Source organism: Penicillium angulare, assembly GCF_028827245.1.
Source record: "Penicillium angulare strain IBT 27051 chromosome Unknown utg000001l_segment0_segment0, whole genome shotgun sequence".
In the NCBI taxonomy this organism is placed as follows: Eukaryota; Fungi; Ascomycota; class Eurotiomycetes; order Eurotiales; family Aspergillaceae; genus Penicillium; species Penicillium angulare.
Genome location: NW_026623160.1, coordinates 3,478,436 through 3,495,086, shown reverse-complemented (window position 1 = coordinate 3,495,086; position 16,651 = coordinate 3,478,436). Strand labels below are relative to the sequence as shown.

The 16,651-nt window shown below is 48.8% G+C and overlaps 6 protein-coding genes across 6 annotated transcripts; 5 read left to right on the top strand and 1 right to left on the bottom strand.

The window, feature by feature from the left end:
- Nucleotides 1–74: 74 nt before the first annotated feature.
- Nucleotides 75–3,903, bottom strand: N7478_001231 (uncharacterized protein; the record flags this gene model as incomplete). Its single annotated transcript, XM_056917446.1, has 3 exons — nt 75–1,010; nt 1,064–3,690; nt 3,753–3,903. 3 exons carry the CDS (start codon nt 3,901–3,903, stop codon nt 75–77), a joined length of 3,714 nt encoding a protein of 1,237 aa, XP_056785326.1.
- A 392-nt stretch (nt 3,904–4,295) lies between these two features.
- On the top strand, nt 4,296–6,622 carry N7478_001230 (CCAAT displacement transcription factor COY1; the record flags this gene model as incomplete). Its single annotated transcript, XM_056917445.1, has 2 exons — nt 4,296–4,419; nt 4,476–6,622. The coding sequence occupies 2 exons, from the start codon at nt 4,296–4,298 to the stop codon at nt 6,620–6,622; spliced, it is 2,271 nt and encodes a 756-aa protein (XP_056785325.1).
- A 1,988-nt stretch (nt 6,623–8,610) lies between these two features.
- Nucleotides 8,611–9,443, top strand: N7478_001229 (uncharacterized protein; the record flags this gene model as incomplete). Its single annotated transcript, XM_056917444.1, has 2 exons — nt 8,611–8,877; nt 8,952–9,443. The coding sequence occupies 2 exons, from the start codon at nt 8,611–8,613 to the stop codon at nt 9,441–9,443; spliced, it is 759 nt and encodes a 252-aa protein (XP_056785324.1).
- Nucleotides 9,444–10,045: 602 nt separating this feature from the next.
- On the top strand, nt 10,046–11,325 carry N7478_001228 (rRNA 2'-O-methyltransferase fibrillarin family protein; the record flags this gene model as incomplete). Its single annotated transcript, XM_056917443.1, has 4 exons — nt 10,046–10,139; nt 10,292–10,464; nt 10,549–11,027; nt 11,094–11,325. The coding sequence occupies 4 exons, from the start codon at nt 10,046–10,048 to the stop codon at nt 11,323–11,325; spliced, it is 978 nt and encodes a 325-aa protein (XP_056785323.1).
- A 2,112-nt stretch (nt 11,326–13,437) lies between these two features.
- Nucleotides 13,438–14,406, top strand: N7478_001227 (SDR family oxidoreductase; the record flags this gene model as incomplete). Its single annotated transcript, XM_056917442.1, has 1 exon — nt 13,438–14,406. One exon carries the CDS (start codon nt 13,438–13,440, stop codon nt 14,404–14,406), a length of 969 nt encoding a protein of 322 aa, XP_056785322.1.
- Nucleotides 14,407–14,772: 366 nt separating this feature from the next.
- N7478_001226 (mitochondrial processing peptidase) lies at nt 14,773–16,447 on the top strand (the record flags this gene model as incomplete). The annotated part of the gene is made up of 5 exons (XM_056917441.1): nt 14,773–14,922; nt 14,976–15,101; nt 15,164–15,241; nt 15,300–15,994; nt 16,057–16,447. The coding sequence occupies 5 exons, from the start codon at nt 14,773–14,775 to the stop codon at nt 16,445–16,447; spliced, it is 1,440 nt and encodes a 479-aa protein (XP_056785321.1).
- Nucleotides 16,448–16,651: the final 204 nt, after the last annotated feature.

The window sequence follows — 16,651 nt, the reverse complement described above, 5'->3', positions numbered from 1 at the left end:
ATGAATGTAGGCTATGTAGGTATCATCGATTCTAGGTAGAAAACCAAAGGGAAAAAAGTACAATTGAGCATCTTCTATTGCCCTGGTCCAGGCACTATCATATCCCCAAAATCATCATTCTCAACCGGAACCGGACCATTAGTATCAGCCTCCGACGGTGAGGGCGGTTGAGCAGTATCAACATCCTTCAGCCGACGAAGCCCTTCCCCATCTTCCACCCAGGGCCCAGATTTCTCCATGTTATCATTATACTCAACACCAATGCGCAGATTAAGCCCTGCACTAAGAGCACGCTGTATACGAGTTTCCCGCGTTTGAGAGACAAGTGTCCGAAAGACATGAACGAGGAAACCACCTAAAATATCAACGCTCCAATCCTCTGGAACAAGATCTAACACTTCTCGCACGTCGAACCAAGCCGCGAAGCGAGCGAGAAGATCGCTAGTTCTCTCGATACGATCTGAGAGATCTTGGATCTGCAGGAATTCATCCAATAGATGGCGGAAAAGCTCAGATTGGAGATCATGATCGGCAAGTTCGGGCTCGACGCTTGTAGAGGAGGAAGAGCTACGCGGACCACCGAAGAGACAGTATCGAATTGCGGAGTCGTAGTCGCCTAGACCGTGTGTGAGGAGTCGGAGAGCAGCACGGTGGTGTCCCTGTAGACCGTCTAGGATGATGCTTTCGGAAACAAGGTCATCTTGAAAGGGCTCGATACGCGCCAGCACGTTGGGAATGGAGTAGCTGATGCCCGATGGGACGGATGTAGAGGAGAATTGTGTGCCGGAGGTGCCGCTCAGCAGCTGTAGTAGACGAAGTCGAGACTTCCACCATTGTTCATTGGGAGTGTTTTCCGTGATGAAGTTTAAGTATGTTGGCTTTGGGGGACATAGGGCCCGGTAAGTTGAGTAGGATTCTGAAAGGGAAGTCCGTGCTTCGGGTGAGGATTCGAGAGTGGAAAGTACTTCATCCAGGTAGTATGAGATGAGGTCATCGGCGTATTGGGTGTACTGCATATTCTTAGTCTCATGATCCTAGGAAATTTCAGGAGCCATTTACTCACATTCTTAGCGAAAACCAAGTGCTCTAAATAGTGTTGAACGGCCTTGGGGGCGCGCTCCTTGAGCAAGACAACTACATCTGCAGGTTCGAGTCGAACACGGCTAGAGCTGTCCGCGAAAACCTGGACTCCCAAACTGGGGTTCCGCCCTGCGAGCCAGGATCCATAATCTTCAATGAGCTGAGAATTTTTAATATTCACCAAATATTTGCGCATTTGAACCTCAACGCCTGCTGCCGTGAGCTCTCCACCAGCATCAGACTCCCCGTCAACGATTCGTCGCCAGGTTTTGAGGACATTGCGAGACATCTTCTGGCTTTGGTAAAGACGACTCAGGGTATAGAGCCGCTTATACTGCTCTAACAGCGCCACAGCTCGATCGAAATTGCCTTTCCAACGATCCACAAGTCGGTTCAATTCGACGCGAGTTTGTGCATCAGCGCGGTTCTCCGCATTTAATTGAGCATCTTGTTCTAGCACTAAATGCAAGAGAGCAGCATCGGTACTGTCCAAGACATAGGTCTCATCCGTAATACTACCATAGCCTCTCTTTTGTTGCCAAGAGAAGAGGAATCGCTTCAACATATTCAGAACGGGACCTTGAGTAGCAGCTGGTCTGGATAACTCATTGTTTATCTTTTCCACTTGCTGGATGTACTTCTCTGTCAAGGTTGCGAGACCGCAATGAATCCATATGCCCTGTGGGCCTTGCAGGACCTCAGACTGAAGCAGTGGGATGAATAGCAAAGCTAAACGAGGATCTAGATTACCGGCCACCAGAGCTTGCTCGGTTTGCGTGATAAAGTTATCAGTTCGGTTATCGGGATGCATGAACAGTAGATCTGCATACAGCAACAAGCTTGCTTTTTGCTTCACATAGCCCAGGCCAATGAATTCGGACTCATTTTGGGGCTCAATATCCTGAATTGACATGGTCAACTCCAAGACAGCATCTCGCTGCAAAATTATATGACCACTATCATTGGTATACTGCGCCTGTTGCAAGGCCTTCTCCAGTTGAACCACCAAGGGATTCTTAACAATGCGCCATATCTGAGACCCTGACCATAGGATGAGGCTGCTCTGTAGTTTGCCTAATCCATGGGCAAATTTTGCTTCCTCAGCATCGCGCTGCGCCTCCAACTCTGAGCCATTTTCATTCTTCTTGGAGCCGTCGCTGTCTGTCAACTCCTGAGACTCGAAAAGCTCCTTTTCCTTCTGTGAATGCTCAATGGAGGCCTGTGTTCGAGGGTCTGCAGTTGGAACATGCGGTGAAAGCAAAGGCGTTTTGAGACGAGACATGCGCAGGAGTTGGCCGATGTCTTCGAGTTCAATGTGACTAGGAGTAATGGTATGTCTTAAGCCAACTCGGCCGCCATTTTCCCCTACTGAAGGTACATCGAGCCAACGCTTCTGGCGCTCAATCTCCGCGGGGTCATCATCCCAATGTTGAATTTCTAGCCGGTTTTGATCTTCGCCTTCGTTGATCACAGCGAGGACAAACTCATCTTTGGCATCGTTGTCTGGTTGAAGGGATTGGTCATCTTCACCAGCATCTATGACAACCGACTTCGGATATCGATGGAAGTTGATGGTTCCCCTCACAACTTCTCCATCCAAGTCTACAAACATACCCACACCGGGCTCCGTTTCTTCTGTTCCGGTTACCAGAAGGAATTCTGATGGTGTTGGAGAGACCACATGAGGTTGCAACTGCTTAAAGATTTGTTTCGGCGGTAAGGGAGGCAATGGCTTTGTAGCTTCGGGGGCTTCAGTGGGCGATTCATCCTGCAGGCTATGGATAGCCTTGTCTTGTGTTTCGTCATTGTCTTCTCTCTCTTCCGAGCTTGATCGCCGGGGTGTCCCGGTGGCTGTGAAAGGATCTGGGGTTCCCGATGGCGAAGGTGATCGCTCCTTCTGAGGCGTCTGAGCATGCGGTTGCAACATTCCCACGAATGCATTTAGACTGCTGCTTCTGCCATGTTCACGCGAATCACTAGGAGGAGAGCTTGGATAAGATGAAGAAGGGGATCGTTTAAGAGGGGTCTGAGGCCCTGGAACGATATCTTCTAAATTTCCAGACTCAAAGACTTCATTCGAGGATGAAATTGGAAACAAGGGAATCTTCTGCTGATGTTCGACTTCAAGCAGAGAGTATGAATGAGAGTCCGAAACGCAGGCAATGGTGCCTCTACGGGCTGCGACCATGCACCCGGGAAATCCGATCTTCTTAATGCGCCGCGCCTCATCTCCGATTTGTACTAGCATGATATTATTCTGTGCCGCGATCATCACGACGGGGTTGCCCTCGGATTCAGCCCCCCGGTCGAGATCTAGCCCGCCGATCCATCGGCAATGATTGACTTTGGTATTTCCAAATGCCGGGCTGAGCTCTGGCAGCATGTAGAATGTGACAGTTCCATTGCAAAGAACACAAGCTTTATTCACCGAAGCTAATATGACGATTTGTTGGACGCCTACACGATCGATGTCCGAAGGTGTAGTTTGGAATGGGATAGGTAATCGCGATGCCAGTATAAAGGTGGGCTCATTTGATTCGCCGTCGGCTGGTGGAAGGCAAACAAAGTGCAAGATCTCGGCCGCGGAAGTTCCGATATACAAGTTCTGGTCTATAAAAGTATAGTCATATAGTCAGTACAGTGTCTACCAACCCCGCGTGGTAGTAGCTTACCCCAGTATTCAACGCAGGTGATGTAAACGTCGCGGTTGTCCTCGGTTTCTACCGGGACGTTCTCAAATAAAGATCGCAAAACATAAGGATCCGTCCCTGGAGGACCAATCTTGCGCCTCTTTCGAGGACCGAATCCATCATCAGAAGCCATCATGGCTAGCCTGTAGAAGTGCTGTCCCCGCGCAGCATTGAAGTTGAGCTAGAAGGCGGTCAGACTGGGGCCAAAGCTAAGGTTCAGGGGCCTCTCCATACTAAGTCAGGAACAGAGCCTCGGGTGTCAACGGCTATCAAGGCAACCACCCTTGGAAACACCTAAGACCAAACACTAGGGAAACTGGAAATAAGAATAACAACTATTAGGACACTTTGATTCTCTAACAACATTATCTCCATCATCCATTGCATTGAGATCTATTAGATCGGAAGAACATCGGCCCGTGCGCCGCGTGTCCTGTTACAGCTCCGCGCGGTTTCCCCGTTCTGACCATCTGGCGTGTATATCGGAGTGGGGTGAACTGCGCTTCCCCAGGTTGAACGCTGTTTATGGACTCCTTTGCCATTACGGAGGGCCTTGCCGCCCAGGAGCAACAAGATGTCCCTCCAGAAGTCTCCACTAAGCTGTCGGAGGAGACAAATAAGTTCCAGCGAGCCATCGCTGCTTGGCGTGGTAAGTGGCCTGATAATGATATAACCAGAGAATCGTTAACAATTAACACACACCAGGTATTGACCTAGCTAGCACCATTGCGAAACTCGATGCATCTGCCTCCGAAATAGTCGAACACCAGCGGGACTCCCTCGTCCAAAGAAAGGATTTGGCGCAAAAGACGAAAGACTTTAAGAAGCTGGAGGATCAGGACAAACTCACCGAGTACAAGGGATTACTGAAAGCCTATCAGTCATTTATCGATGTTTTGACCAACCAAGGCAAATCCTCGTCATCATCTTTCCTACAATTATACTCGTCTCTGTCCGAAGCACCCGATCCTTACCCACTCCTCGAAGCCTCTGTAGATTCCCTCGTGGTATCTGAAGAGACAGTTCCAAAGTTGACATCCGAACGAGATCAATTGCAACAATCCGTCGACCGTCTTACAAAACAACAAGAAGAAACCGAGAACCGTCTACAGGAAGAACGTGCAGCAAGGAAGAAGCTCGAGGATAACCAAGAGTCAAGAGCTAAGGAAATTGAAACATCCTGGAAGGCTGTTTTGTCCGAAAAGTCGAGCAATTGGGCTGCCAAAGAGAAAAGCTTGGAAGAAAAAGTGGAGAACCAGGACCGCTTAATCAAAGAGCTCAAAGCAAGCTATGAGGTTTCCCAGCGTATGGGTGAAGATGAGGATAACGATGATGCACGAAATGGCGCAACCGCTGCAGAACTGGAGCTTGTGTCGACCGATTTGGAAAAGACCAGTCTTCGATTAGCAGATGTGGAAGCACGGAATGAGCAATTACGGCTGGAATTGGCCCAGGCCGTATCTCACTCGCACTCTGACCAATCAACCTCCGTTGAAGATGATCCATCTTACCAGCGCCTTCAATCAGAGAATTCTTCTTTGCTGCGTAAGCTAGATGCTGCACGCTTTGACAAGGATTCATCTCGACACACCTGGGAAGGCAAGCTCCACCAGGCCGAGAGAAATGCATCGAAGGCTACACTAGAAAGAGACGAACTTAAATCACGACTTGACAAAGTTGCAGACTACGACGAAATTCGTCGAGAATTGGAAATGATCAAGTCAATTGAATTTACAGCGGGTGATGACGATGATTTGGGCGAAACCACAGCTGACGACGATACTGTCAACACTAATGGTGATGCTACGAAGACTAAGGGGAAGAACTCTTTAGAACAGCTTCTCCTGGCTCGAAACAAGAAGTTGACGGATGAGCTTACTGTGCTAAGAGTCTCGTCTCGAGATATCCAAGAACAACTCGAAACTATGCGTGGCGAGCTTGCAACGACAAAAGAAGAACTTGGTAAATCTCGAGGCTTGTCTACCACGCTGGAAAATGATCTCCTGCGTGTTCAACAAGAGGCTGCCAATGCGTTCCCATCCTCAGCCATGTCCGTTGCAGGTACTTACTCTTCCCGGTACCCGCATTCCTCTCGACGAGGAGCAGCGTCCCCTACCTCGTCAATTATCTCTGGCTTTGACCAGAGTGCCGCATCCGCCAATACCATGGATGCCATTCGCGCTGGAGAGGCTGTAGGCGGTGGCTCTGGTCTTCTGCCAATGATTCAGGCCCAGCGGGATCGTTTCAAGAAGAAGAACGCCGAGCTTGAAGAGGATCTGTCGAAGTTGTATGGCACAGTCAAGTCCCTGAGACAAGAAGTAGCTACGCTACAGAAAGATAACTTGGGTCTCTATGAGAAGACTCGTTATGTTTCGACCTACAACCGCGGCCAGGGCGGAAGTACATCTGCTTCCTCATTCGGGAATGCACCAAGCTCCACAACTGTTCATTCCGCGAATACACCTTCCGGGCTGTCTTTGGACCGGTACCAATCAGCCTACGAGGCACGCATCTCCCCGTTTGCTGTCTTCCGAGGTCGCGAGTCCGCCCGTGCGTATAAGCGTATGAACCTACCAGAACGGATAGTGTTCTCGCTGACCCGCATTATCATGGCAAATAGGACCAGTCGAAACTTATTTGCTGGGTACTGTTTCGCTATCCATGTCCTGCTCTTTGTTGTCCTTTATATGATGAGTACAACGGAGATAGAGAAGCATAGTGCCATGAGTGCTGTTGGCAATGCTGCAGCTGCGGCCTATGCCAATAGTGGGTCTGGAAGTGGTTCAGGCAGTGGCAGTGGTTGGCTACAAGCTGATGATTGGCAGCAAGAAGGGTTTAATGAAGCAGGTTAAACGACTCCATTACTCGCACTACGTGTGATTGTCTGCTTGCTCTACATAGGTGTGTTTGATGTTTGAACAGCGAGGGCCTCGGAGTTTTCTTTTCTTTTCTTTTTCCTTTGTTCTATCTATCATGAATGATCATTCTATTTTCGGCGTTTGGGCGCATATGGACCTCCGTCGGTGATGAGTCCTGTTCTGGCTGGTCGATTTTTGTGTTTATTATCCCGATCATCCAGTGTACAGCCAATCAAGCCCTCAGGCTAACAATGATATTTATATCCCTTTGTCTTCGAATAATTTCCGATGCCCGATCTGTCTTCAAATCGACTCCCTGTTCATTCCAAGGTTCTATTGGCTTTGCTCTTCCACGATTTATTGTAAATATCCACCGCAACTTGAACACTTGGATATATCATCGCGCGTTATGACCAAGCTCGGGTCAGGTTACTACGAAGCGGCCTTGCTGACAGACTCACAGAGCTATTTTTGAGGTTCTCAACATGAATAGTTCATAAATTAAGTTTCCTGGCTTTGTGGCGGTCGTTTCGGCGGATTATCGGCCATGGTAGTGGTCTAGAAAAGAGGGGGGCGTACTACGGCGTACATAGTACAGGTCGGTTGATGTCTCCAGAGCTATGGCCCTTCCCTATCTAGAATGAGGTTTGGGATCCAAGATCTGATCCATCCTAGCACAATTATAGTTCCGCTTATTTCCAGTGCCATCAATCTTCCGAGTCATTGCCAAGCCTAATCCTGCTCGAGCTCAGATCTTCTCGGGGATACGGGGGGTGCATCTTCCAAGGTTAGATCCGCTCCTGGCCCCCGGTCGGTTAAATGACCCCCCATTGTTCACCATAATGATGGAGATTGTGGCTGCCTTAGTTCGGTGATGAAGAAGTAATGTGACTTTTTGTGCTCCGCTTCCAAGATTGATTATCTTCTGTGTGTGTGGTATTGTAACCTTGTGTGAGGACTCGAATTAGAAAAGTGGCCGACAGCCACACAAAAGATGCCAGCCTCCCCGCAACGGTCATCTGTGGTACATTCACGAAGTGGCTGCCCGAGGAAATACCAGAAGGGGAGAGAGAGTATAAAAATAAATCAAAAAATTTATATAATTAGAGCTATATTTGTTACTCAGGCTGTTATTGCTCCAGATCCCCATCCAATGATGTCGTTATTGACAACATGACCATTCAGGGCGCTTCGGCTTTTATCCTTGGAAGCACTGAGCTCCCTAGTCCCTGATATGTACACTCACCCCTGCTGCATCTCTGCACACTAACCATTAATAGCAATCTTCATGTACATCTCTAACCGCTCAACACACATGGCAAGAATTTCCCAGGATTCCCCAGATTGGACAGTTATTAATAGCTGCGGAGGATTTCTAGAGCTCTTCTGCATTAGCCTGTTACCTGCTACCACCAGGTCGAAGCACCGTGGACTTGGTGCCGCCCACTGAAAAGCCAGTGTTTGGGTTAGCGCGATGCCCTCTGCATTTAGTCAAAGTTGTTTTTGTGAATGCGACGAATCACAGTCCAAAGTGGCTGGGCCGTCGGTCTTCGGCGCGTCCCCGCACCAATAATGAAGCCCCGTTAACCACCCATCCCTGTTAATAGCTACGGCGTGCATCGATCCTTTTATTTTTTATTTTTGTAGACTTCCTTAGATTGGGATTAGGCTTATGGAATGTTTCGAATTAGCTGTTGCTATTCTTGAGCAACTGACTGATTACAATCCGCACCGTATCTATATGTACCTGCCTTCTTCGCGGACGGATTCGTTATCCTCCAGCCCTCAATCACTTCACTTCACTCCTTTTCCTTTCAATCCTTCAATTCTTATTCTACTCTCAAACTGCCATACTTTTAGCCTGGTGCTGTTTATTTGAGGCATTGAGAAGAAACAAAAAAAGCATTTTATCTACGAACTATCCTTAATCCTTCTTCCTTCTACTACTACGACATCCACCCTTCGAATATTCGAATATCATAATGTATATTCTTCCTTGGCTAGTATCTTTGGTGGCAGTAACAACTGCTGCCCCATCAAACATCTTTGATGATGCCTATGACTTCTCAGAAGAACTCTCAGAGTACTTCACGAAAGTGAGCGAGGATATCAAATCGACAAAGAGCAGATCGCCAGACTCCTTCAGTTCATGCGATACATCCAAGATCTCGCTCCCATCATATGCATCCGGCCTCACTGCCCCAGATGGCCTGACTGCTACATATGTTGCTCTAGGAAGAGGCACCCAGGTATGTACATCATGATATACTTGATCAATTGATCTTTCCCAAAAAAGAAATTCACTACTAATACATTCATCCAGAACTATACCTGTGCCGATTCCACCTCAAACACCGTCCCGACAGCCATCGGCGCGGTCGCAAGCCTCTTCGACGCTACCTGCATCGCCGCCAATTGGCCCAGTATGCTCGCAATGATGCCAAACGTAGCATACAAGATCGCGCTCCCAACGAACACCAATGCGAAATTCCCACTCGCCAACCTTGAACTACTAGGCCACCACTTCTTCTACGACGCTACCACCCCGGAATTCAACCTTGATACCACCACAAGCAAGCAACATGGTATCCTCATGACTACAAAGGAAGGATCGATCAATGCACCATCCAGTGCGACCCAGGGACAATACGGTGCTGTTACTTGGCTCTACCTTACTACTAAGACCGGTACTGTCGGCGACTACAAGGCCGTTTATCGTGTCGATACTGCTTCTGGTGCTGCCCCAGCTACCTGCAAGGGTATGTCCTCGGCATTTGAGATTCAATATTCAGCTGTCTATTACTTCTACAGCTAGGAAGTTGCAGAGAATATTTTCTTCTATTTTCTATTTATTTTATGTGTATGTACATAGAGAGGCATTCTGTTTTTGGGTGGATATGACTTCATGACCCATCGAGCAAATTTACACATTTTTTGAACTTTCAACTGTTTCCAAATAAATCCAGCGTATTCAAACATATACAATCCTTTGTATTTATAAATATTGGTAAATCTCACTTGATCCTTCTCCTTTCCTATTGCAGGGTTCCCGTAATTCACGTGATCTCGCTATACAAACAGATCATGTGACCCAATCCACCAGGTCAGCCACGCTTAACTATAAGCGGACTAGCGCTGTTCTGATTTTCTGAAAGATCCAACGAGCGCAAAAAAATCTCGACCGCATCAACGAGCAGCATCGGCCTTGACCCGCACTCGACAGAGCACTCTCGGTCAATTAAATTGCAGCTGCAAGACTCAGTAAAAAAAAACTGTGTCAATTTCTTCCAATTCGAGTCGACTCTCTTTCCCAACTCTTTTTTCGACTCCTAACTCCCGCGGTTTGAGCATTCAGTTAGCTCAATCCAATTTCTTCGACTTCCTCTCAAACCTTTCTCAACAACACATCAGATCAAAATGGGTTTCGGTGCTCCTCGAGGCCGTGGTGCCCCCCGCGGTGGCCGTGGCGGTTTCGGTGGTGGTGATCGTGGTGGACGTGGTGGTGGCAGAGGTTTGTGCTCCAATTTTTGACCTTGACCTTGCAGGCAGTTTTTCATGGATAGTCCTCTTCCGACCTCTTTGGTTCAAAGACTACTTCGTTATCATTCTGTCTGTTACACTTTCATTTGTTCATTTCGCTGATTGAGTTCTTCTTTCGTTAAGGTGGTTTCGGTGGCCGTGGTGGTGGTGACCGTGGCCGTGGTGGCTTCGGTGGCCGTGGCGGTGGCCGTGGTGGTCCTCGCGGTGGTCGTGGTGGTGACCGTGGCCGTGGTGGACGTGGTGGTGGTGGCCGTGGTGGTGCCCAAGGTGCCAGGGGTGGTGCTAAGGTCATCATTGTAAGTTTTTTTTCTCTCTCTCCTCGTCGCCTTGCGCGAAAATATCAAATCACCCGCTAACCCATATTTTTTTTCTTCATTCAGGAGCCCCACCGTCACGCTGGTGTCTTCGTTGCCCGCGGTGGTAAGGAGGATCTGCTCGTCACCAAGAACTTGACTCCTGGCCAGGCTGTCTACGGCGAGAAGCGTATCTCCGTCGAGGGTGTCGCCGGTGAAGATGGTACCGTTTCTAAGGTCGAGTACCGTGTGTGGAACCCTTTCCGTTCCAAGCTGGCTGCTGGTATCCTGGGTGGTCTGGACAACATCCACATCAAGCCCGGCTCCAAGGTTCTCTACCTGGGTGCTGCCTCCGGTACCTCCGTCAGTCACGTTGCTGACATCGTCGGACCCACCGGTACCGTCTACGCCGTCGAGTTCTCCCACCGTTCCGGTCGTGACCTGATCGGCATGGCTACCCACCGTACCAACGTTATCCCTATCGTTGACGATGCCAGACATCCTTTGAGATATAGGCAATTACTGCCTATGGTTCAGACGATCTTCGCTGACGTGGCTCAGCCAGAGTAAGTCAATCGCTTCTATGATTAGCATTCATTCCTGAATCATCACTAATCTGTTTAATCTTTTAGTCAAGCTCGTATTGTCGGACTGAACGCCCATATGTTCCTCGAGGACCAGGGTGGTGTTTTGATCTCCATCAAGGCCAGCTGTATCGACTCCACAGCCGCTCCCGATGTTGTGTTCGCTCGTGAGGTCCAGAAGATGCGCGAGGAGAAGATCAAGCCCAAGGAGCAGCTGACTCTGGAGCCCTTCGAGCGTGACCACTGTATCGTTGGTGGTATCTACAGCCGTTCGTCATAAAGTGGCAGTTAATTGATTGGTGGTTATGTCTTTCTCCCATATGTTCTTTCCTTTTGTTTTTTCCTCGGGCGTCCTGTGTTATGCGATGTATCCACTGCTTCTATTCTTGTGACTGGTTATCTCTGCCTATGTACTTTTGCTTGCCTCACAAAATTTAGGTTTCACGTCGGAAAAAATGCACACATTGAATTGATGAAGTGTCCTCATAATGGCTAGTACGGGGCCTTGTAAAGTCTGCTGTATAACAGTCGAGGTATTCAGAAGCCCGAGGAAATTATTCTAGTATTAGAGCACGAGACGCCAGTAATATGCGTTTCTTGCAAAACATACTAGTAGTCATAACAATTTTTATATGCTGTGGATAACATGTTGCCTTGGGTATTCGGTGCCTACTTTGTAGCTTCCACCTTGTATTCCAGTACACCAGCATGGGTAAGATATTAAGATATTAATTTTGAGATGTTACAGATATTGCAGCCTAGTAAATGATACTCAATAAAACTGTATAAATTAGCTAAGTTAAGGAAAGGTAAGCGAGGGTTACGCTAGTGCGGATAGTTTGAGGATATGTCGCAGTCCAAGATGGACGTAGTAGTAGTAGTCGTCAGATACAAGTCTCGACGTCGCGTTTCGTGAGGTGTAGCTACTACTGAAATGCCTACCTGGTTTTCCCAAAAAAGAAAGAAAGACGGGGGGAAACGTATTGATTAAGCTACCCCTAGAAGACAGATTCTAAGCTAAGCTGATGGCGCTAGTAACAGGCACTATGCATGTACGTAGGGCGAGGAAAACCGAGGAAGATACGGCTGTATTTCGATGCTCGGAATGGTGGTCGTGGTGGGAAGCTATTCTTTCCATCTCTCACTAGCTATCTAACCGAAGGGCGGGCAGAATGCACCGCCGGCCTACTGCCGCGCATGGATGCACCCTCTCATCCCATCATAAGCAAAGCTGCGGATGCAAAAGTAGCGAAAAGGAGTTAATTCCCTGAGTGTTAGATGGTCTGAACTAGCAGTACCGAAAGTAGTGTGTACGAATACGATGATATTGACTATGGAGGAAGAAAACATGAAGATAGTTTATATATCGCTTTCAGTCACGTTACATGTTTATTATATGACCCAGAACCCGTCTATTCCTTTTTTTCTATACGATAATACGAGGGAGCTTTCCTCCCTTCTTTCTTTTTTCCATCTCTAATACTTCCAAGCTTTTCGTTAGATACACAGAAAGTTATCTTCTTTCTCGAGTTCTTACAATAATACAAGATCTATTATATTAAACAATATGTAAGGACACGCCATAACGGGTGGCCTACAGGAAAGATATGTACTAAGTATGGTATTCATAGTGGACCTGGGGAGTATCTGGCAGAAGCCAGATACAGTAGACTTTTGCCCTAGTGGTAAAATGTTACTTGATGTCCTTGGGGGTTCCCCAGCTCTATGGTCTTACACAATAGTTATAAAAATATATTGAAATATATAGATACAAAATACCACAAAATTGGCGAGCTAGTTAGAGATGGCTATAGTATATAACTAACTTGAATTAAAACGAAGAGAAGATAATAAATAGTCTTATAAAGATACTCTCCGTAGTATAGCTACCACAAAGTCTTGGGCCCAATACCATGGCACAGTCTCATGGAAAGCATCGTGTTACGTGGAAACATCTTACTCCTTAGAATTTTCCATTTTGATCTCATCATCTGTCAGTAAACTTTCAAGATCTCGACTACTGCGCAAGAAGGCCAAACCTTCTCGGACTTGTCCCGCGAGGAGTGCCAACTATTCGGCACTCGGCTTTCTCCCCGAGATCGAATACCGGCCAAGTTTCCAGTCACAGGCTCGGAAATACTGCGTGCATGAGGAGATTCGAAGGCTCCGAGCTTAGATTCTAACATAGAGCATTATTCATTGGTTGATATTATGTCAACTGAGAATAGTGAACGTGGGGGAGGATTCGGTCCCACCGCAGGACCCCCGCGGGGTTCTCATCGAGTGCCACTATATAACGCAATGGATGCGCTCGTGTTCAACCCGAATCGATTGATTCTATCCGACCCTCTTGTGCTTTGAACATCACATAGCTGGTCTATCAAACCCCAATATGTCTATCTTAATTACTGGTGCCGGTGGTTACGTCGGACAAGAACTGGCCGCTGCTTTCCTCGCTCAAACGCCCTCCTCCACTACAGTTACGATCACCGATGTTGTCCAGCCCGCAGTTCCCAAGTCTGCAACACAGCATGCCGATCGCCTGAACTGCGTACGCGCAGATCTCACCTCACCGAAAGAGGTAGACGAATTAATTAGCACCTCGCACCCCTATGAGACAGTCTACCTTCTTCATGGAATCATGTCCAGCGGCGCGGAGGCGAACTTCGAGCTAGGAACTCGAGTCAACCTCGATTCAACACGATACATTCTTGACCGACTACGCACTACCATGCCCGGCGTGAAAGTAGTCTTCACATCTTCCCTCGCCGTCTACGGACTTGCGCCACCCGGGCTCCTCCCCGACGAATTCAATTTCCCGCCCGTACCTTCAACCTCCTATGGGTCACAGAAGTTAATAATCGAGACCCTGGTAACTGACTACTCTCGTCGTGGGTTCATTGATGGCCGCTCAGTGAGACTTCCAACCGTAACCGTTCGCGCGGGTGCCCCAACACAAGCTGCAAGCAGTTTTGCAAGCGACATTATTCGCGAGCCGTTTCATGGGAAGAAAGCTATTTTGCCAGTCAAGAGGGACGTTGAGATGTGGATTTGCTCGCCGCATACTATTGTTAAGAACTTAATTCATGCACGCGACGTCCCTGCCGAGGACTTTGGTATCTCGCGCTCTGTCAATCTTCCTGGGTTGAAGGTTAATGTGCAGCAGATGCTGGATGCGCTGGAGGCTGTTGGTGGTAAGGAGCGCCGGGCTCTGGTTGAGGAGAAGTATGATGCTGCTGTTGACAAGATTGTGCAAACGTGGACACCTGAGTTCTCTAATGAGAGAGCGTTCAAGCTTGGGTTTTCACCAGATATCTCCATGGAGGAAAATGTGAAGCACTTTGCTAGTGCATTTGTATGATTAGAATTGAGTGTTCAGGAGAAGCGAGACCGGAGAACCAATGAATATGGCCGGATATGAGATGATTAGCATAGCACGTCGAGTAAACGACGAATTTGCTTAAATCCGAGTTTAATATTGTTAAAAACAAACACTGGATGTTCCTAGTAGTCCAAGTAACTCAAAAATGTAATTTCCATCAAATATATACACCTTTAACGAAGACTTAAGGGAGTAATCGGGACGAAAATGGCGGTTTGGAAAAGCGGGTCATGTGATTGGCTGGCGCGACGGGCGAACAATTTGACTTCCGAACTTCAACCTCAGGGCGACTCCAGCTCTTTTCTCCATCCCCATCCCCCCTCCCACCCACTCTATACACCCGCAATGGCTTCCCGGCGCCTAGCATTCAACCTTAACCAGGCTCTCCGGAGCAAGGCGGCTCTGAAGTCTATCCAGCCCGTCAAGCGAGGCTTTGCTTCACCCGTTACTCTGCCTTCCACCACTCAGTCCACCACCCTCTCTAACGGATTCACGGTATGCGCGGACACCCGAATCAATGCCTTCAATGCATCTCTAATAACTTCTAGATCGCCACTGAGCACTCACCATGGGCTCAAACCTCCACTGTCGGCGTGTGGATCGATGCCGGTAGCCGGTCAGAGACTGACAAGACCAACGGAACTGCTCACTTCCTGGAGCACCTTGCCTTCAAGGTTCGAATCCATCGATCCCTACGAAGACGAAAATAGAAATAATATTAACATGGATGTTATAGGGTACCAACAAGCGCTCGCAGCACCAATTGGAGCTCGAGATCGAGAACATGGGCGCTCACCTTAACGCCTACACCTCGGTACGACCGGAAAGCCTAATATGCACATCAATCAAACCAACGCTAATCAGGAAAACAGCGCGAGAACACCGTATACTACGCCAAGTCCTTCAACGCCGATGTCCCCAAGGCCGTCGACATCCTCTCCGATATCCTCCAGAACTCCAAGCTCGAGTCCGGCGCCATCGAGCGTGAGCGTGATGTGATCCTGCGCGAGCAGGAGGAGGTTGACAAGCAGCTCGAGGAGGTTGTCTTCGACCACCTGCACGCCACTGCTTACCAGGGCCAGCCCCTTGGCCGCACTATCCTCGGCCCCAAGGAGAACATCCAGACCATCTCCCGTGACAACCTGACCGACTACATTAAGACCAACTACACTGCTGACCGCATGGTTCTGGTCGGTGCTGGAGGTATCCCCCACGAGCAGCTTGTCCGTCTCGCCGAGGAGCACTTCGGTAGCCTCCCCAGCAAGCCCCCTACCTCTGCTGCCCAGGCTCTCACCGCTGAGATGAAGCGCACCCCCGAGTTCATTGGCTCCGAGGTCCGTCTCCGTGACGACACCATTCCCTCCGCTCACATCGCTCTCGCCGTTGAGGGTGTTAGCTGGAAGGATGACGACTACTTCACTGCCTTGGTCACCCAGGCCATCGTCGGAAACTGGGACCGTGCTATGGGCCAGTCCCCCTTCCTGGGCAGCAAGCTCAGCTCCCACGTTAGCAAGCACCAGCTCGCTAACAGCTTCATGAGCTTCTCCACCAGCTACAGCGACACTGGGTAAGTTTGCAAACATCGCAGGTGGTTACAAGGAAAAGAACTAACCTTTTATTGAAATGTAGTCTCTGGGGTATCTACCTGGTTTCCGAGAACCTCACCCAGCTGGATGACCTGATCCACTTCACTCTCCGTGAGTGGTCTCGTCTGTGCAACAGCGTCACCCCCGCCGAGGTTGAGCGCGCCAAGGCCCAGCTTAAGGCCTCCATCCTCCTCTCTCTCGACGGCACCACCGCCGTTGCCGAGGACATTGGTCGTCAAATCATCACCACTGGCCGCCGCCTCAGCCCCGAGGATGTTGAGCGTGTCGTCAGCCAGATCACCGAGAAGGACGTTATGGACTTCGCCACCCGCAAGCTGTGGGACCGCGATCTTGCCATGAGCGCTGTCGGCAGCGTTGAGGGTATCTTCGACTACCAGCGCATCCGTGCTGATATGTCTCGTAACCTTTCTTAAGTTTTCCGATGCTTGTGACTGCGAAAAGACAGCCCTTTAGCGATTGCTTTTGGGGTTTGGTTTGAATGTACTATCAATCATTGCCCTGGGTTGTTTTTAGACCCTGATTTGTGTGTGAAATAGCAATTAATGGTTTGCCATAGTAGACTATACGGTCTGTCACTGACGAAGTGATGGGCGAAACTATCTTCTTTGTTTCTTTTG